Below are 20,079 nucleotides of genomic sequence, written 5' to 3' on the forward strand. Positions count from 1 at the left end.
TCTCTCCTTAATATTAAGGTCATGTTTTCTCTCTGTTATTATGGTTCTGTTTCTCTTCTCTTAACAGAGTTAATGGGTTATTTGGTAATTCGAAAATACAGCATGAATCATTAATTTCTTTTGATTGGAGATTTAAATATGGGTAATGATCTTCTATCAATGAAACCTGATAGTGCGATCTGTTCCTCTATTGATGTTTGGTAGTTTAATATCTTATGTGTGTCACAGAAGTAACAAGATCATCTCTAAACAAAAAATTTTCTTTATATGTCCAAAATAATAAAGGATCAAGATCATCTCTAAACAAAATATTTTAATTATTCATATTTTTTTTTCTTATGAGAATATTATGTTGTATTCATCTTATTATTCTTATTAATGAACTGTCAAATTTTATCTAAAAAAAAAATGTTATACTATCACACTTGGAAGTATGACTTCATTGATTAAAATTTTTTAAATGAAAGTATATTTTTTTCTATTTTATTTTATTTTATTTTTTATTTATAATATTTCTTGTAATTATTTAATATATTACTGTAAATTTATGCTAATTTTGTGCTAATAATTTTTTTATTTTAGCATTTTTGTTACGACCCAACCTATGAGCCAGACCGGCACTAGGACCTAGGCCAGCCTAAAGCTCCAGAGGCCCATAGTAAGCCTAATTATTCATCAACCAATTCTAAGACCCATTTGAGTCTAATTTTAAGAATTTAACCGGACACAATCCGGCCATAAAATGGACCATTTAATGGGGAGTTTTTGACTCGCCCGACCTGTAAACACAATATATAATAAATTGGGGAGCTCAGCTCACCTTCCACATAATCAAAAGATCATAACTCAAATGTGAGCTCAGCTCCCTCATCCAATCCCATCATGCATACAGTTAATAATTTTACAGGTCTAACATAACTTTTATAATAAAGGCCCAAAATAAAAATAAGTCCTTCTAACACATGCAGAGTCTAAAATTTAACTCAATTATACAAAATACATTAAATACTATTAATGGACCTGCGAAAAAGAAGAGCAGGTTAGCCACAACAAATAATCATTCTGTAGCCTAGAAAAATAGATGAACATGAGTGAGTGTTCGACTCAGAGAGTAAAATATCAATTTTAACTATAATCTTTATAGCTATCTAAAGTTAATGCACCTTGTGGAGTGAAATACAATATCGTCATAATTTTCATATCATAACAGCAAAAAGACAATTTGGAGCACTCACACACCTAACACTGTCAAACAAATATATATATGGGAGCTAATCCCCTATACAGCCTTCTTAATCCAGCCTCTGCCAGCGAGTGTCTCTCAGGCCGGACTATCGCTTAATAAATCAAATGCGGGGTCCCAGCGAGTGTCTCTCAAGCCGTGTCTACCCCGAAGGATCGGGTCCCAGCGAGTGTCTCTCAAGCTGTGTCTACCCGTCCTGTCTATATCCAATACCATACCACACGCACGCCACGTACACACACTGCTTCAAATTACCACAAACAACATCCATAGCACTTCAACAATTATGAATGCAATATAAAACGTGCCTAGTGTTTAACTACATAGATTCATATTTATAAGTGATGCATGGGCATGCTTGAACATATAATAATATCGAAATTACAATTAAAATTAATATTTTACTCACAGACTTAACCGAAGTCATTGTGGCGGCTAGGTAGAGGAGGAAGGCTGTCCCGGCTCACCTGATAATTTTATTTCAATTATTTAATACATTTGACTCGATACAAACTAAGAAAAGACCAAATATGTCCTAAGTGGTGCCGAAAATCCGGCAAAGTCTTCCCTATACTTAGGACCTACCCAACCTGCAAAAGAGCTTAAAACGCACTTCTATATCCACAAACCACACACCCATAACTCAATCACATCACATAGCCTCTCCTGGGCCCATCCAAACAGTCAACAATTATAATATGGAAAATTGTAGTTCAATCCTTATCATTAATCCTTTTGCAAAAACTACCCAAATAAACTCTAAAAATTCTAAAACATTGCATCGCTGTCCTTAGCATTATTACTAAGCTAATGCAAAAGGAATTACAATTTTCTAAGCTACCACGAATATTTTATAGATTTTTAATCTAATTCAAGCACTAGATAATTAAGAAAAAGTAAGGTTCGGGTTTACCTATGCTGATTCCGACCTCGGGAACGCGCTCAGGACATCTGATAACAGTAGGGTAGCCAAAATCTCTACCCAATTCCAAGATTTTTTTGGTAGCTTGTCTGCCTGGTCCGAAATTTACAGATCCGGGCAACCATTGAATTTATGTGAATTGAATGTACCTACATGAAGCCCACAATATAGGGGTTAGTATATAATTTTTACGAAATTTTTTAAGCTCATTTAGTCTTCGGAAAAACACTACAAAGTTTCGCAGGACCCATCAGAAAATTTTGAAATTGGTATTGCAACGAAGCTCTCGACGAGTGGAGCACTCCAGTACTCTCTGTTTTCTCGTGGGGTTCACGGTTTGCGAGAAATTTAGCCCAAAATTTGAAATTGGCTAAAACTTTTCGGATAAAAATTGGGCAAACCGCTCGATAGATTTTGATGTTCTTGGTGTCTATGGAAAACTCTCGAGGTGTAGAAGAGGTTTAGCACAAAACTTGGTCCGATTGGTGGCCGGATCGGCCGGAATCGGCCCGGGAAGACGAAACGATGCGCTGTGCTTTGGGACGTCTTCGGGCGCGTTTTCTCGGCGACTTAGGCAACGACCGGCGAGGGGGACAGGCCGGGGTGGCGCGCCAGTGAGCTGGGAAGGCTGGGGCGGCGATGGGGCGACCAGAGGAGAGAGAAAATGAGAGAGAGAGAGAGAGAGAGAGAGAGAGAGAGAGAGAGAGAGAGTGTGTGTGTGTGTCCGGCGCGCACGCGGAGGGAAGAAGAAAAGGAAATGGCTGGTCCGATTCGACCGATTCTATCCGGTCTGATTCGATTTAGCCAGTCCAATTTAGAATATAAAATTTTAAATTTTTACTCTGCCTTGGGACCAAAAATGAAGTCCAAAAATTCGAAAAAATTCAAAAAAATTCGCAGAGTCCAAAGATATTTTTAGTTTTACCACGTAGTTTTTAAATTAATTTTTAAAAATTATCAAAGTTTTATATTTTTTGAAAATCAAATCCGATTTCTAAAATCCGAAAAATTTCAAATAATTTCCTAAAATTTAAATAAAACAAAATATAAATAATTACCCATAAACTAATAAATTTAAAAATTAGGGGTGTTACAATTTTATACACATGTCTTTTTATAATTTATGCAATAAATTTAATTTATATTTTTATCATAATTAGTTAATATTAATTTTAAATATAAAAATATTTATAATTTAAATATTAAAATTAAAAGTTAATAAATCCACATGCTTTTACACATGCATTTAGCTATTAATACATATTTAGTAAGAAAAAATTATTTTTTTTTCAATAGTAAGATAATTTCATTCTTTTTGAGTTCATTACAAGTCTCAGACCCAATAAGCCAATCTATGCTGGAAATAAAGAGTACAACAACCCAATCCAATCTATAAGAACCCTAAGCTAAGTAGGGTAGAATAACCATGAGTTGTTGTCAATTGCGGCTGCCACCCACTGCCGCCTCTCATGTGGCAAGTAGTCTCCGAGAGAATAAGATTGGAAATCTTAACAAAAGCAAAGAGGAATATGAAGTGCAAACCTAAACACCAATAGCACATGCAAAAGGGAGGTGATCCCTGACCTATTCGACCACCAGCCTCACAGGGTAGCATCGTTGTTTAGCCTCCAATGACTCATGGAATAAGATAAAGGAAGGAGGAGGTAGGGTTCACAATCTTTTATAGTTGAAAGGGACAATCACAGATAATCGACCGACTCTTATATCTTCAAGATCTTCTCTTCGTCTAAAACACAGTAACAATATTAAAAAAATATCAATATTACTAATGCATATCCATTATATAAAATATTATCTTATTTGTACTCAAGTATAAATGCAATGTGAAGCCTAATTTCAGAGCAGACTAATTCATAGTAAATAAATGTCAGATTTCGTATATTATGAGGTTTCCTTTTCTTAACTAAAGTGTCAAGGTGCCCAATTGCCTGAAAGTTGTAAGCTTTCTTTCATTCTATGCTTCGTTAACAACAAAAAGAAAGGAGGGAAGGAAATAAATGTGGTATACCATATAAAAAGAATGTTCTCCAATCATGAGCTTTTGCTTAAAATATTTATATGTATATTATAATATATATATATATATATATATATATATATATATATATATATGTATACTGCTTTTTTGTTCCTTCAAATAAACTCTATCTATTCATTTCTCTTTCTTAATTTTATTTTATGTTTATTAACATTTAATAAATTGAAAGAACTTACCTTTCTTTAAATTTTTAAAGAATTACTTTTACTTACACTAAAGTAAATCGAGAAGAGATTAAAATAATTTTATCATGTCCATTGGTATTTTATTTTTTTAATAAAAGAAATTAGAAAAAAAAAAGTAACATTTTCCCTTTTTTTTTCTTCTCTTTAAAAAATTGAAATTCATTTCTTAATTATATGTATCTTATAATTAAAAATTATTAAAAAAATATATTATATTTATCTTATAAGAAGATTATACTATATTCACCTTGTTATTTTTGTTAATGAATGGCCAAATTATATATATATGACTAACTTTAAAATTTATATAATAATTTAATTATAATATAAAATTTTTTTGATAATTAAAATTTAAATTAAAATTATAAAAATTAAAATTATATTGAAAATCTATACTTTATTTAATTAGAGGTAAATAGACTAAGAGAATAGAACTTATTAAGAATACAGAAAATAGTCATATTTAATTTGCATATCCCTTGTGCAAGGAAATAACTTATTTAACTAAAATTTAATAAGTTATACCTATTAAATTAAGTGTAATAAATTTATTAATTTATTATTTAATTTATTATATTTTAAATTATTTTATAAATATTATTATGAGCACAATTAGAATAAAAAACACACACCCCTGTCCCTGAGATGGACGTTTATCCAAGTGGGAGGAGAGATTCAGAGATTCCAATGGCCCTGATAGGCACTGCTCATCAAAAGTGGTCATATGTAGCCAAACAAAAAATGCGCTGCCACTTTAGGCTTTATTCTTTTGTTATTTCCCCTTCAAAGCAGCCTCTCTCCATTTACGTTTAGAATATATTTGCAATTCACGTGAAAAGTGAAAACTGCAATACATATATCTTTTTCCACTGTCATCTTTCGTTACATTGGCAAAGTCATCAAAAAGCCCAACTCGATAAACGTACCATTTACAGATCATTAATTCCTCGGATACATTCATTTTCATATGTACTTTGAGATTTTTTTTGACATTATAATTAGATACTTTTTTACACAGACATAAGATACATTTTAAATTATTTTTAAATAATATTGAATTTCAAATATCACTTATAATTTACATTAACACATTATAAATGAGTCGTGTTAATATTTATATTAATATAAATATATATAACTCAAATATTATTTGTTCATCGATTAAAAGGTGATCTAATTATTCTTTTATTTTTAAAATATAGAGAGTAAAAAGATTATAAGTTTAGTTAATAATATTTAAATATTTAATCTTAATATAAATATAATTATAATACAGATAAATGAAATAAATTATTATAAATATTATACGACAGAATATTTAACTTATTTTAATAATAAATTAAGACATTACAATAAATAAAATTATCTAATATTTAAATATTAAAATTATTCAAACACACAATAAATTTCGAATTTTGCAATACATGCAATCTTTACAAATCATTTTTTTTTTCTTCCATAATTATAGTCTTCCATGAAACCCTCTTATCTTAAACCTACAAGAATAAGAAATGCTTACACTCAATGTATTCAACTGTATTAAAGCAGCAAACTCTTACTTCATTTTACAATTGAAGAGTTATAGGAGACATGGCTCGTTTATTCCACAAATTTACGTATCTTATCTTGGATTTGCAGCGATCTTTTCATCCATTATGATGGATTCAGAGGCGGCTGCAATAACTTTTTCTTTATCCTGAAGCTTCTTATCTGTTGTACAAAAATTTTCCCCATCTGCAGCCCCTACAACATCACGAGCCTTCATGTCAAAGTTCTGTAACCCACCTCGACCACTCGCTAATTGTTTCAAATGAACCAAGGAAGGAACTTTGTCTTCCATGGGTGTTCTCTTATTGCAGACATCAGATTCCCCACTTTGTTGCTTTTTCCTAAAAATCCTCGCTATTGCTCCAGTACAAGAACATAGCATATTTTTTGGTATTTTTGTGGGGTTCATCTTCTTCTTCTTATTCTGCTTTTTCTTGACTTGGCCCGTGCACGAAACTTTAGGAGAGGTGGGTTCTCGTGCATCAAAGCTTAAACTCCTAGCTCTTCTCCGCACCTCCTTTGGAATAATTGATACTCTTGGACTGGAAAACCCTTTTCCAGCATTGGTTCTAACTGGACTAGGAGGTGGGCTCAGAAAGGTCACAGGAGTTGCTGCTTTCGGTAGAATGCTTGAGATTTTGCCTATAAATTTCTGCTGTTTCCCCATCAAGATCACCTTGCCTCTCAAGAATTGGCGTGAAAATCGAGTTTCAGGTTTGAGAAAGAGAGAATTTGAAGCCTCAGTGAGGCTTTAGTTGACTTTCTTCGCCGGCCTAAATGTAATAAAATAGATGGACAATTACCTAGTCAGGCACATGATTTGCGTGGGCTAAATTCTGGTTGACTTTGGGAAAGCAACCTCTGTAGAAGAGAGCATTGCACCTGCCATGTTTTCTTCTCCTTTTGTACCATTTCAATTTTCTAGTGATAGAACAAGGCCACACAATTGAGTAGCTTTTTCCAGGATCCCAGAAAACATACCTTCGAGCCACTTACCCCCTAGCATGTTTAACTACTTGCATAAACACTGATGCATCCAAAATTGATCACACCCCCACAAACAGAAAACATACTGTATCTCAATGAACTAGCCATTTCATCACTGCCCAGTTTCTTTTGGCCAGAAAACTAGGCCTTGTACTGTTGCTTAATTATTACAAAGAGTAACAAACAAATCATCCACTAGACGAATGAGGAAGTAACAAATTTTCAAATTTTTACTAAGGTAATGAATATTCTAAATCAACAATTAGCCAGCAAGTACCAGACGCTGTATTGGAACTTGTACGTCCCTTTTTTATGGTTACAAAATATAATGACACAATGAATTAGTTTGTCAGCACCTACTTGACGAGTATTCATTTGCACTGAAGTTGAAATGCAAATGTTAAGTAGCAGATATCCAAAAACAACGCAAAAAAGTTCTGTTCCACTTCAATGGATTGTTTTATACAGTAATATGAAGAAAGCTAAGAAACCAATGCCTCTGGATAGTAAACAAAATCCTTGGCTTTTGATCTATCCATGTTCAGCCCCTGCAATTTATTGGAAGCAACAAAATTAAAGTACAAATCAGTATTTATTGCCTAAAAATATGAGCAAACTATTCCAAGTTCTAACATGGAAAGCTATTAAATACTGGTCCAAACAGAAGAAAGCTCTGTCCAGTATTTAACAGTGAACAAAGGCGAACAACAGAAGTTGACTTGTTGCTAATTACAAAATTGAGCAGTTGAAATACTTCCAGAATACAAAATACAGATTAAACAAAAAAAAAAGATAGCATGGAAAGGGAGATCTATCTAAACAATCTGTACCCAACCATTCCATTCACAACAGGAAAACATTTGAAGGCACTAAAAACAACTGGAAGATTTTTACTAAAGCCATCTTGCTATCATACATTTCCAGAAAGAAATTTTAGAAAATTTTGTTGATGTACACAACTTTGTATCCAAGGATTAAGTAAGAGTTTAAAGAACACTTGACCTTTACTTCCTAACAAAGCTCTTCAAAGAAATTATTAATCTAATCTACCGCTCCTATCATCCTCTAGCTCCTTGTTTTAGGCCTTTGTAATGAGTTCCTTCACTTCATTTTTTGCATTTGAAATTGTTTCATTTATTTTCTCCATAGTAGCTGCATCAGCAATTGTATCTCCAATGCCAATGCTAAAACCATTTTGCAAAAGGCAGTAATTCACAAGCAGTTGTGCATGCCCCAAAAACTTGCGAGCTGAATCAGGACCAACCTCTTCCCTGCATACATGAACACGTTACATAAAGCATCATACCAATTTTTTTCCCAAATCCAGCTCTCAATGGATGCTTGAGCTCAAGTTCCCATAAGATCAGATGCTCAAAAACCATCCATGCCAATAATCATTTATTCTTCTGGATTTGAGCATTTCATTTATTAAAACTGAAAAATAAACATTTTGTACAGAGAAGCATCCCCAACAACCCCCAACCCTTTAACAAAAAAAAAATGACACACACACCCAAAACCCAGGGCCAAAAAGCATGGGTAATCAAACAAATGATTTGATGGCAAAAGTTCTTCAAAGGCAGTAAAATTAGCAGATTCAAAATCATGTTTCTATAACTAGACATCTGAAAAGTTGTACCCAAAAAGAAACTGCAGAAAAGCATATTTTACTGGACGTGTGAAAATACAGAATCGCATACCAAATGACATGTATAAGACTTCCAGTAGAAGTCCCAAGAGTTTTCTTGCGAAGAGTTCCAGATAGCAGCTCCCCTCTTTCTATTCGAACAAGAATGTCCCCCGGAGTAATAATTCCTCTTTCTGTATCTGTGTGCCGGGCAGCAGTTCTGATAAGATTTATCTGCTTTGGAATGATAAGATTAAAAACTTGTTTTCCAGACCAAAGTGGCCGTGGTTTCAGAATTGCAGGACAAGGAATTTTCCCATCAAAATCCTCCCACCGCACCAAGATGTTCATAAAAACATCCTGCATGAAAGCAATGAAGGTCATTTTTCTGTCCAACCATTAAAAAGATAAATATACAGCTAAAATAGCCAAAGGAACTAGAAGTTGCTCTCCAACTCTCACCTTCTCTATAAAGGTGTCCCTCTTGGTGATCTTACGCCATCCTAAAAGTGTATCCTGGACAATTCCCATCACAGGCCGGTTTGATTGAGGTGACACGCACTTAGGCACCATCATCAGCTCCAACACCTCTGCTCTAGTTTCAAATGATTGAGGAACATGCATATTCATTTCATCACCATCAAAATCAGCATTATATGGTGAAGTAACAGACAACTTTAAACAGAAAGTTGAATATCGCATAATCTTTATTTTATGTCCCATAATTGACATTTTATGGAGACTGGGTTGTCGATTGAAGAGCACAAAGTCACCATCATTCAAATGCCTCTCCACCTGAAACAACAACTGAAGAGTTTATTAAAAGTGACAAACAAAAAAAAAACTAATTAAGGTGAAAGAAAGAATAACATTTAAATATATGATAATGCCTTGTAGCCAAGCTCCAAATGATGATCACTGCTTTTCTTCAAATAACGAAGATCGAGTCTTTGGCCATCATCTCTTATGACATACTTTGCACCAGTCTTTGGCCATCATCTCTTATAACAGGTAGTAGTGGCTTTGATTACGTATTGATAGTCACCTCAGTATTTAATAAAAAAAAAAAACCTTTACCTAATTAAATGCTGTGACAATTATTTAATACTGGATTTTTGTTGATTTCCGAAGACAACAATTGCATAAAAGCAAAAAAGATACTGCTAAATTTAAATTACATAAATAGATTTATTACATTTTATTACAAATATCTAAAAGACATATTTACATTTTTATTGGCCTGCAACAACGCAAAGGCGTAAATCTAGTATTCAATTAATTTTTATTCTTCAACAAATCAACTATCAATATAACTGAAATTACTTTCTGTTTTCAATTTACATTTTGATTTTTTTTTTGTACTTTTGTGATTTTTATTTTCTTTTAAATTATTTTAATTCTTCAAGATTTTTTTTTTAATTTTTATTTTATTTTATTTTTTTTGTTATGTTAATTGTGTTGCCCCTGTTCTCTTTCTAATTTTAAATTTGCATATTCAACGAGTGAAGACGCCTAGAATGGCCTGCTTTATTTGACTTGATCATGTTGTTGCTGAAATTGGTGTCTTTACTTAATTTACATGATATATTTGAGCTGCCTCTGTTGTTCTTGCGGGTTTCAATTGTTTTTGGGTTTGATTTTGTTATATTTCATTTTATTTCTTGATTAGTCTACACAAAAAAATAAATAAATAAATAAATGAAGTGATGCCATTGTATATTTTGATGCAATAAATGACATTGTAGAAAAAACAATCAAACCAGATAGGTCAATTTTTAATAACCTGTGGACCGTATATGGTATCTGTTTTGGATTGGTGAATGCTATGGGAAATTTTGGTCTTCGCAAAACCCCCCTTGTTCTTTACCAAAATATGCAGTGCTTTAGCTTTTCCGTTTTATATATTGAAAATGGCGTTTATATTTGATGCATGACATATGTGATTATATGGACTTCTGTTTGTTTATATATAAAACCTAAATGTTCATATTCGTAGCGACATGCGGTTTGTAGTCTAGTAAGGTTTATATATTTGAAATTGTGTCATCTTAAAGCTGCCAAATCTTCTTCTTCTTCCAAGTTTTTGATGTTTGACAGGTGAGAATGCAAACTGAGGATCTGTATCTAAAAGGTCTGCAATTTGGATAGCTGAACTAGAGACATGTCCTTGAGACTAGATTATAAAAGCAACTCTTGATTCTTCATCAGATAGATTGATCCTAGCACTGTTCTTAATTGTTGCTTTCCAATTAGATCACCTAGGAGAGCTACTCTACTTTCTCAATGACAGACTTGGCCATTCTACCTATTTATCCAATTTTTCACAAAAATAACGGAGTAATTAAAATTGCCTCGATGAAAATTTACATGAATTTTAAGTCTATGTAGAGTTCTTAATAATGTAAATAAATATGTTAATGGTAAATAAAAATTTTATTTTAATATATTTTAATTTTAAAATTTTAAAATAATTGAATAATATTTCAAATTTGTTTTTGAATAATATTTAATAAAATAAAATAAAAAAATTATTCTTCTAAATTGATTGCCGTCGTACAACGAAAAACTATAAAAACACTTCCACAGTAGGGTATTGCATCAATAAGACTTTAACTTCATGAATGATAGCCCCTAGTTCTTAAGGGGTTCTTGTCAGATTGTTTAGCTTCTGTCTGATCTTCAAGTATACGTTTATTTCTTATTAAATTATTGTTTTATATAAGAGAATTTATATGAAATTATAGAAATATCATATAGTTTTTCAAGTTGCCGGTGGAACTAACTTTTTAGGAGAGGAAATGGCTGAGTTGAGTCGAAGCTCCGGCCGTTATATATATATATATATATATATATAAATTATAATTGTGAGTATACCTCATGGATAAAAAATTATTATGTAACTTAAGAAGTGTGATTTATACTGGATTCATAATTTTTAATAAATAGATTTTTATATATTATATAAATATTTATAATTTAAATATATTTGTTTTAAAAAAAAGTTAATTAAAATATTTAAAGATGGTGGAAGCTCTGGGGCTTGGGGTCCCATGCCCTTGGCCCATCTACTCCCAATGCAGCTCCGCCCAGTTCATGCAAAACTTGGGGGACAATATTTTTTTTTAGCATTTGTGTTTGAATTTGGATTGCCTTTTGCCTATGGATGGTACCTTGTTCTATTGATGAGATTGAACTTAGCCTAGAAGTGGTTATTTAAATTATTCTCGGCAAGTGGCAACTTCGATTTCTTTCTAGGACATCTCTCTCTGCCCAAGTGGGTGGGGGTGTGCGTTGTTTATTATCATTTTTAATAGAGACTTGTTTCACGATTCTGGAGCATCCACACCCTTAACCTTTGTCAGTTTACTGGAATATTAAGTTATACCTACCATTCAATATATTATTTGCCCAAGGTCAGTCAATTTTTATTTTCTTATGATCAGTCATTTTTTATTCGCCTAAAGTCAGCCAATTCTTCATTTGCCAAATGCAAGAACTTCTGTCTATTGATATGCAAAGAACCAAACCTTCCCATAAATGATGAAACAAATAACAAGGCATGTTGACTAGCAAGCCAATCTGCCAGTCAATTGAAAGTTAGATTGGATTAGTAGCTCTGGAGGGTTGGTCATGGAATTAGCTCTTCATGGCCTTGATTGATGTCTCCTTTGCTTTTTTGTAGTCTCATACTTCTGGTAGTAACATAATTGACAATTGAATCAACCAGAAGGATGAAGCAAACAAATCTTGAAGCAGAAAATAGCAGCACAAAAACAAAACCATCGATTCCCCCACCTCCGCCACTGCCACTTCCAAGATTCTGGGTTCGAAAAACTGCCACTGTAAGTGTGACTAAACAAGAGATTGCTAAGTTTTGGAGGCAGAAGCACCTTGAGGAAGAGGATCACCTCCTTGCTGCTATCAAGGCAGCAGCACGTGTCAGAGCTCGCAATCTCACGGTAAGATCTCATATTCACACTTGCTGATTAATAACTCACCAGATGAACATTTATATAAACACTACTGAGAATTATTGTTAAGCCTATTATTCACCCTGGTATTTGTTGCCGATAATTTGTTCAAGTAAATGGTTTTCACCCTACAATAGAAGTCTGTGCCAAAGGCAGGCTTCTGATTCATTCTCTGTGGTTGCATCTGTGGGTACTATAGGGCTGACAGTGTTGCAACCACCAGTCTATTTTCAATTTAGCTAGTTAAATTTAATTTTCTATAAGGAAACAATTTTATAGAAATGATTTTGTAACTTGTATGGGTTTCTTAATTTAAACTTCCTTTATTTGCTCAAGAGACAGAAGGTTTGTTTGTTGCAGGAAGAGGACTACAAGCAATTTGAAGAGTCCTTGAAGGATGAAAATGGCACCAAGGATGCTAAGGAGGGCAACACTAATGGCACCCTCATAACTACAAAAGATGAAAACAAGAAGGAAGTGCGTGTTGGTATAAAGGATTGGTTAGTTGACTTTCTCTACCTATCTTTTTTTGCATATAGTTTCATTTATGATGATTCATGAAATTAAATGAAACAAAATTGGATTTTTATTTGTCTCTAAAAAATCTTGACCACAAATAATGACAGTTAATTCCATTATGTTTTATACAAAACAGATGATAAATCAAATAATTAATAATTTGAACAACGTGTGCAGGTGGACCAAGAGCAAGTATGCATACTTGAACCAACCAGCCCTTGACTCAATGGATCCTGCAAAAAGAAGTTCCAACTATGTTCCAAATTGTTTCTCATTTAAGCCCACTCCTCTCTATCCGACCTCTCTTGGGGTCTTTTAGCCTCATTTCAGTTGCTTCTATACATTATGCTATGAAGTTAATGGGTTGATTTGTGCTTTTTTTTCTTTTGGGGATGTTTTGCTTCTAAATAAGTCTACTTCCACAGGTTATTTATAAAATGACAGAAAAAAAAAAAAAAAGTTGCCTTGTAGCATATGAGACCAGCTTACATATAATAGAGTGTGTTTATCAAAAAGGTCATTTAGTATAATTTCTTTCATTACATTCCAGTATAAATGTATTACGCTACTTATGTCTATTAATAAAATCAAATATTTAATCAACTTACACACGAAACAGACACACAGTGAATTATTATGAGAAGAATTTTAATAATTTAACTTAAATTTAGGTTAATCTTACAAAATGGCCAATGATCCATAGACCCTTCTTCTACGCTGTCAAACCCACTATCATTCTCTTAATGATCTAATGAATTTACAAGAAACACTTGATAATTTCATATTCGGTTTATATATTTAAAGATTAAGCCAAATATTATCATAATTAATTACAAATTATCCTTTTTGAGCCCATTATTAATATATTTACTTGAAAATTTGAAATTAGCAAATGAATTATGAGAAATAAACTTTACTATAAAAATTTTATATCTAATTTATTCAAATATAAAAATTTTATATTTACATTTACTTAAGAGAATGAAAGTGAGTAAAGCCTGTGGACCCCATGGAATACCAATTGAAATGTGGAAGTATTTGGGAGATATGGGAGTGGCATAGTTAACTAAATTATTTAATAAGATTCTAAACTCAAAGAAAATGTCTGATGAATAGAGGAGGAGTATTTAGTACCTATTTTTAAAAATAAGGGAGACATACAGAATTGCTCAAACTATAGGGGAATTAAACTCATAAGCCATACTACAAAGTTGTGAGAGAGAGTTGTGGAGCATTGACTACGTCATGATACTTCTATCTCATGGTTTTTATTGATTTGGAAAAGGCTTATGATAGTGTTCCAAGAGATGTCTTATGGGATGTGTTAAAATAAAATAGGGTATCTATTAGGTATATGAAGGAGCAATTACTATTGTGCGCACACTAGGAGCGGACATAAGAGATTTTTCGATCTCAATTGGATTACACCAATGATCAGCCATAAGCTCTTATCCTTTTATATTAGTTTTAGATGAATTGACGAAACATATACAAGAGAGTATTACTTAGTGCATGATATTTGCGAATGATATTATTCTGATAGATGAGATGAGATAAGGAGTCAATAGAAAGCTAGAGCTTTGGAGAAGTACTCTAGATTTAAAGGGCTTTAAGTTAAGTAGAACGAAGACATAATACATGCATTACAAGTTCAGTGAAGGCCAAACTGGTGATAGGGAAGGAGTTGGTTTGGATGGAGTGGTATTGTCCCAAAGTAATCACTTTAAATATCTCGGCTTAGTCCTTCAAGTAGATGGGGGATGTGAGGAGGATGTTAGTTATAGGATTAAAATTGGATGGTTGAAGTGAAGATGTGTCACGAGAGTTTTATGTGATTGCAAGATTCCCAATAAGTTGAAAGGAAAATTTTACTGTACTGGTTATATTATATGGTAGTTGCAAAGATGTGAATGTTAAGTGGATGAGTGGTCATAATAGACTAGATAAAGTCCATAATGAGAACATTAGAAAAGAGGTAGAAGTGGTGCAAATTGAAGATAAGTTGAGAGAAGCGAGATTGAGGTGGTTTGGTCATGTGAAGCGTAGACATATGGAGGCTCCAGTTAGACAAGTAGAGCGCATTAGATTAGATGATAGAAAAAAAAAAGGGTAGACCTAAATTGACTTGAAGGAAAATAGTAAATATGACCTATAAGCATTACATATTTCTGAGTATTTAACTTTAAATCGTTTAGAGTGGAGAAAATGAATTAATATAGTCGATCTCAAATTTTTGGAATAAAGACTTACTTGAATTGAGTTTAGTATAATATTTATTATTAAATAAAAAGAATATATTATTTAATCCTTGATGAAATTAAGTAACATATTAAATAAGTTAAATTTATAAAATTTAAATTTACAATAAAATTAAGATGAAAATATTAAAATGCATGGAACATAATTAAAAATTTAAATTCTTATGATATCAAATTATAATTAATAATTAAATAAAAAGCGGGTACGTTAAGACAGTCCCCTAATTTTGCTTGCTTGCTCAAGTTCTGTGTCTGATCTCTGTCAGTCTGTCCAAAATCGATCTCTTTCATGTTTCAGTTCCAATTCTGATCTTCGAAGCTCAAACAAAACAATGGCGAAAGGAAGATACTCTCGCCTTCCAGCTCGAAAATCATCGTCGTCGACGATCATTCTGACTATGCTCATCATGGTCACATTCGTTATTCTCATACTTCTTGCCCTCGGAATTCTCTCTGTCCCTAGCAATTCCGGTGATTCCTCTCGCAAAGCCAACGATCTCAGCACCATCGTCCGTAATAAAGTGGACAGGTGAGCTGTTTGTGATGTGATGTTAAGTTCAGTTTTGTTGAATTGGAATTGGGATCTCCTTATTTATTTGAATAATTGCAGCAGTGAGGGAGATGATGGGAGACAAGAGCCCTCGGCGGAGGTGATCTCGTGGGAGCCTCGGGCTTTTATCTATCATAATTTTTTGGTCAGTTTTACTTTTTTTTTTTTTCCCTTTGTATTTTCTACTTAATTTATGACTTGGGATTAGCGCTTTCAGTTGAGTTTTTGAATGCTTCTATGTCTTGGGATTGACAAAGCATGCCATGTTCAATGCGATTCAATGGGATTTGTTATTTAGTTCACTTCAAACAAACGGATTTTTTTTTCCCCTTATGATTTAATCTGCAGCTCAATGGGCAATCGAGAAATTCGTCTATTTCTTGTACTGAAATGTCTAAACCACGAAGGTATTTGAAAATTATTGGTTTCTTTTGATTTACCTGTTTCTCTCACAGTATAAGCTTTTTATAATCTCCCAAGTTTGTTTTTCGGGTTGAAATGTTGTTGATTAGCATCTTTGATCTAAGTTTAAATAATTTCTTAACAAAGTGATGCCACTAAAATTTGGTTGATTATTTTGGGCAGAGCAAAGAGGAATGTGATTACCTGATCAATCTTGCCAACCCTCATATGCAAAAGTCTACAGTTGTTGACAGTGAATCTGGAAAGAGTAAAGATAGCAGGTGATATTTTTCATCCTCTTTTCCTTTAATCTTATTTTCATCATCTTGCTTATATTCCAAATTATTGATTTGCAGAGTGCGAACAAGCACTGGCACATTCCTTCCAAGAGGTCGTGATAAAAAGATCAGGGAAATTGAGAAAAGGATTGCTGATTTCACCTTCATACCTGTAGGTATGCAGTTTAAGATCCATTTCTCTGATTTTTTTAACTGCAGACAGTTGTTTTCCCAATAAAATATCCTTCCGTTTTTCTGTACTTCCTCTCTCCTACTTACTCCCACTCTTTTTTCTTTTTGGCGCTTATAATGTTGTTTGTTTATGCCTTGCATCAATGGCACTTTTTGGATGGTAAGAGATTTAGGAATTGTTGAAGTGCATAAGTGCAATCTTGTAAACTGACAAAAGTGACAAGGTGAATGTGACCTTGTAGAAATGAGGTAGTTATATGTGCTGCTAATTGTAACATTAATTGCTCATCTTTGGAGCACTTGGGAGAAAAAGTCAGATTTTTCAGTATCCACAATAAGAGCAATGCATCGCTGCTCTCTCCCACCTTTTTATTTGGTGCCTCAGTCATCAAAATAAAGTCGAAATGAAATGTATCACACTGCAAATGGAGTTAAGCAGAGTTGATTAGTTTCAATCCAAGTTCTGGGATATACTGTAGATGACTTCATCTAAACACATGTTTAAGAATAAAAGCAGAGATTATAGAAGTTTAGAAATTAGGGGTCTGTTCAAAGGCTGCATTTTCTTGTAATTTGTGTTTTTCATTCTGATTTGTGTGAATTTTGATGTTTCTTGTCATGTGGCTATACAAGTCAATAGGCTTACTTGTGCCAATGCAATGTACAGAACATGGGGAAGGACTCCAAGTTCTCCACTATGAAGTTGGGCAAAAATATGAGCCTCATTTTGACTACTTTTTGGATGAGTTCAATACAAAGAATGGGGGTCAACGCATAGCAACTGTTCTTATGTACCTGTAAGTGGGAGTGTTTTCTTTTCCAATTTATTTTATTATATAATTCCTCTTTTGTTCTTTCTGTACTATTTTCTTTTTCACTATTACATGCAGCTCAGATGTTGAAGAAGGGGGTGAGACAGTGTTTCCTTCTGCCAAAGGGAACTATAGTGCTGTGCCTTGGTGGAACGAGTTGTCTGAATGTGGAAAAGGAGGGCTTTCTGTTAAACCAAAGATGGGTGATGCACTGCTTTTCTGGAGCATGAAACCTGATGCTTCTCTGGATCCTTCAAGTTTGCATGGTTGGTACAGTTATCAGTTAGCAGTCTATATGGTCAGGATTCAGTTATATATGTGCTGATATGCTTTAGCACATCTGCAAATTATTAAAAAAGAGGATATGCTACATGCAGCTGCAAGTTCATTTTTTTGCTCAATTTAGTGATCCATTCTTTAAATGATTGATGAGTCGACTTTATTATTATTATTATTATTATTATTATTATTATTATTATTATCTACAGGTGGTTGCCCGGTGATTAAAGGGAATAAGTGGTCAGCCACCAAGTGGATGCATGTGAATGAGTACAAAGTCTGAACTATAGTTTGAAAGGTGAGTATCAGTTCCCAAATAGAGAGTTAATAATCTTATTCTGTATAGTTATTTTGACATTTTATTGACAGATTGTTTTGGTTAAGTCACATATTGTCTTAATTTCCTGTGAATTCATTAATTCAATAATGATAATTATTTTCACTCTTTAAACTGAATAAGCCGTAACCCTCGAAACAAAGGGTCAAAGTTGCTTTATGGGGGTAAATTTTTGTTGCACAATTCAGGACGCTAGTGACTACGCTACAGTTCAGTGTTGAAGTTTCCTTCACAAGTCAAAAACTCTTGTGGACAATCCAGCCAATTAGCGTCCACTTATATTTATCAGTCTTGTTCCTTAAAGCATTTTGGTTGTAGGTTTTTCTGCCTGTGCTGTGTGGACTGCAAAATCGCATTTGGCCCTTATCATCCCTGCTTTTCTTTTGTGCAGTTAATTGTATGACACAACATCTGAATTGTAATTCGGCCCTCCTGACAGAGAGAGCTCCAGCGCTAACAGGCATCAAGTAAATGTGTAAATCTTCTTGTATACAGCTGAGCGCCTTGTTGGTTACTGCCATAAATTTTGGTATCAGTGATGGGAGCCTTTTCGTTGGACTCGAGGATAAAATAGTTTAATTTATGGTTACAGCCGAAATATGTTGAACATTTGAGTTGCTGATATAGAAAAACCCATCTCTTGATTTTGTAACTGAGATTGTATTTGTTTTTTTTTTTTTTTGGGCCAACAATAAATGTCTTATGTCTGTGGAAGTATTTGTTTTGCCCATTAATAAATTTCTGCGAAAGGTTAATAGCATTTTGTTATCATTTTTTCTCCCTCTTATTCCATGCTTGTCCATTTTTAGCTTGCGTGCTTAGACCCGGCCATGGGCCTGGTTCGAACCATAAACTGAACTGGAAGCAGCTTGGGTCAAATCTGGGACTGGATCGAGTCAAGGGTTCTAGTTCATGAACCAATCAAGAACCAGGATATACCAGCCCTCCTCCTTCTTAAACCCGAATCGGAATCAGCTTGAAATTATTAGTGTGAGCCAGTGATTTCAAACTGAAACTGATTCATTAAAAAAAAAAAAAATTAAAATTATATTAAATTTATATTTAAATCCCTTTAATTTTTTTACATTAAAAACTAAATAAATAACACTTTTAAATTTATTATAATTTTATAATACATGAATCGTATTGAATAGTATTAAATCGTTTAGAATTGAAATTGATCTAAACTGTGAGGCCAGCCAAACTGACAGTTTCGGCCGGAAACCGGTTCATGTCCATGTTTATGTGCTAAGCCGAGAAAGAGAGTGCATTTGTACTACCAAGACATTCTGGTAAAGCTACTTGCAGCCCATACTAATATATTTTTGACAAAGCCTACAAACCCCATATATTCAATCCTGGATCAATTGTACGTTTGACTAAAATTTAATTTATCCACCCTCCATTTTAATTAATTAAATTTTAATTTTATTAAATTTTAATTTTTAAAATTAAGTCGCATATAATAATCTAATCTATTTTAATTTAGCGGTTCCTTTTATCAAGGCATTAGGGTTGATAGAATAATTACTTAGAGAACATTTATTTGTGAATTAATTAAAGAAACTTACAAGATCTTTCATAATACACTTTTTATTATTATTGTTTCAAAAGTACCAATTTTTGTCTCTATAATTTGTTAATAATATCATTTTAGTCCTCGTCAGTGTAAAATAATCCGCATTTTAGTCCTTCAAATGACAAGGAAGAGCAGCCAATGTCAAAAAATAAAATTCTCTTTCCAAATACTTTTGACACCTCAGCCACTAATATTAGCAGAAAATGAGAAAACCGCAAATAAAATTTTTGCTTTTAGGATGGCCTATAGCTTAAGGAAATGGTTAAGCGAGCAGTGTGCTAGTGATATTCGTGGACATTGCATGCTAACCGTTGGATTTTACAAAAAAAAA

At 33.1% G+C, this 20,079-nt stretch overlaps 4 protein-coding genes across 6 annotated transcripts; 2 read left to right on the plus strand and 2 right to left on the minus strand.

Annotated features, from left to right (window-relative positions):
- Positions 1 to 6,030: 6,030 nt before the first annotated feature.
- On the minus strand, positions 6,031 to 6,624 carry LOC110672554 (uncharacterized protein At1g76070-like). Its single transcript, XM_058138438.1, has one exon. It carries the CDS (start codon positions 6,622 to 6,624, stop codon positions 6,031 to 6,033), a length of 594 nt encoding a protein of 197 aa, XP_057994421.1.
- A 629-nt stretch (positions 6,625 to 7,253) lies between these two features.
- On the minus strand, positions 7,254 to 9,533 carry LOC110672586 (DNA-directed RNA polymerase II subunit RPB1-like). 2 transcript variants are annotated; one of them, XR_009144881.1, is made up of 4 exons: positions 9,034 to 9,533; positions 8,645 to 8,931; positions 7,947 to 8,215; positions 7,254 to 7,492 (listed from the first exon to the last, which is right to left on the minus strand). XR_009144881.1 is itself a non-coding variant. In XM_058138152.1 (3 exons), the coding sequence occupies exons 1-3, from the start codon at positions 9,301 to 9,303 to the stop codon at positions 8,023 to 8,025; spliced, it is 750 nt and encodes a 249-aa protein (XP_057994135.1). In that variant the 5' UTR covers positions 9,304 to 9,533; the 3' UTR covers positions 7,254 to 8,022. The 2 variants fall into 2 exon arrangements, 1 of the variants encoding a protein (XP_057994135.1); XM_058138152.1 differs by having other exon boundaries at positions 7,254 to 8,215.
- Positions 9,534 to 12,149: 2,616 nt separating this feature from the next.
- Positions 12,150 to 13,442, plus strand: LOC110672542 (uncharacterized). The gene is made up of 3 exons (XM_021835343.2): positions 12,150 to 12,530; positions 12,903 to 13,042; positions 13,239 to 13,442. The coding sequence occupies exons 1-3, from the start codon at positions 12,303 to 12,305 to the stop codon at positions 13,378 to 13,380; spliced, it is 510 nt and encodes a 169-aa protein (XP_021691035.2). The 5' UTR covers positions 12,150 to 12,302; the 3' UTR covers positions 13,381 to 13,442.
- Positions 13,443 to 15,507: 2,065 nt separating this feature from the next.
- Positions 15,508 to 18,940, plus strand: LOC110672590 (probable prolyl 4-hydroxylase 10). 2 transcript variants are annotated; one of them, XM_021835395.2, is made up of 8 exons: positions 15,508 to 15,848; positions 15,930 to 16,014; positions 16,455 to 16,552; positions 16,628 to 16,725; positions 17,409 to 17,538; positions 17,632 to 17,819; positions 18,042 to 18,130; positions 18,561 to 18,940. In XM_021835395.2, exons 1-7 carry the CDS (start codon positions 15,652 to 15,654, stop codon positions 18,113 to 18,115), a joined length of 870 nt encoding a protein of 289 aa, XP_021691087.2. In that variant the 5' UTR covers positions 15,508 to 15,651; the 3' UTR covers positions 18,116 to 18,130; positions 18,561 to 18,940. The 2 variants fall into 2 exon arrangements, with proteins under 2 accessions (XP_021691087.2, XP_021691088.2); XM_021835396.2 differs by having other exon boundaries at positions 15,509 to 15,848; positions 15,933 to 16,014.
- Positions 18,941 to 20,079: the final 1,139 nt, after the last annotated feature.

The sequence above is a fragment of the Hevea brasiliensis genome, chromosome 16 (genome assembly GCF_030052815.1).
Source record: "Hevea brasiliensis isolate MT/VB/25A 57/8 chromosome 16, ASM3005281v1, whole genome shotgun sequence".
Lineage (NCBI taxonomy): Eukaryota > Viridiplantae > Streptophyta > Magnoliopsida > Malpighiales > Euphorbiaceae > Hevea > Hevea brasiliensis.

Excerpts from the sequence above, each read along its gene's own strand:
- LOC110672554 (XM_058138438.1), bottom strand. The coding sequence starts at position 6,624 with ATGGGGAAACAGCAGAAATTTATAGGCAAAATCTCAAGCATTCTACCG.
- LOC110672586 (XM_058138152.1), bottom strand. The coding sequence starts at position 9,303 with ATGTCAATTATGGGACATAAAATAAAGATTATGCGATATTCAACTTTC. Across the intron at positions 8,932-9,033 it reads GGGACACCTTTATAGAGAAG|GATGTTTTTATGAACATCTT; the intron begins GTGAGAGTTGGA and ends GCTTTCATGCAG. Across the intron at positions 8,216-8,644 it reads AGTCTTATACATGTCATTTG|GGAAGAGGTTGGTCCTGATT; the intron begins GTATGCGATTCT and ends TCATGTATGCAG.
- LOC110672542 (XM_021835343.2), top strand. The coding sequence starts at position 12,303 with ATGAAGCAAACAAATCTTGAAGCAGAAAATAGCAGCACAAAAACAAAA. Across the intron at positions 12,531-12,902 it reads TCAGAGCTCGCAATCTCACG|GAAGAGGACTACAAGCAATT; the intron begins GTAAGATCTCAT and ends TGTTTGTTGCAG. Across the intron at positions 13,043-13,238 it reads CGTGTTGGTATAAAGGATTG|GTGGACCAAGAGCAAGTATG; the intron begins GTTAGTTGACTT and ends CAACGTGTGCAG.
- LOC110672590 (XM_021835395.2), top strand. The coding sequence starts at position 15,652 with ATGGCGAAAGGAAGATACTCTCGCCTTCCAGCTCGAAAATCATCGTCG. Across the intron at positions 16,015-16,454 it reads TTATCTATCATAATTTTTTG|AGCAAAGAGGAATGTGATTA; the intron begins GTCAGTTTTACT and ends TATTTTGGGCAG. Across the intron at positions 17,539-17,631 it reads GCAACTGTTCTTATGTACCT|CTCAGATGTTGAAGAAGGGG; the intron begins GTAAGTGGGAGT and ends TATTACATGCAG.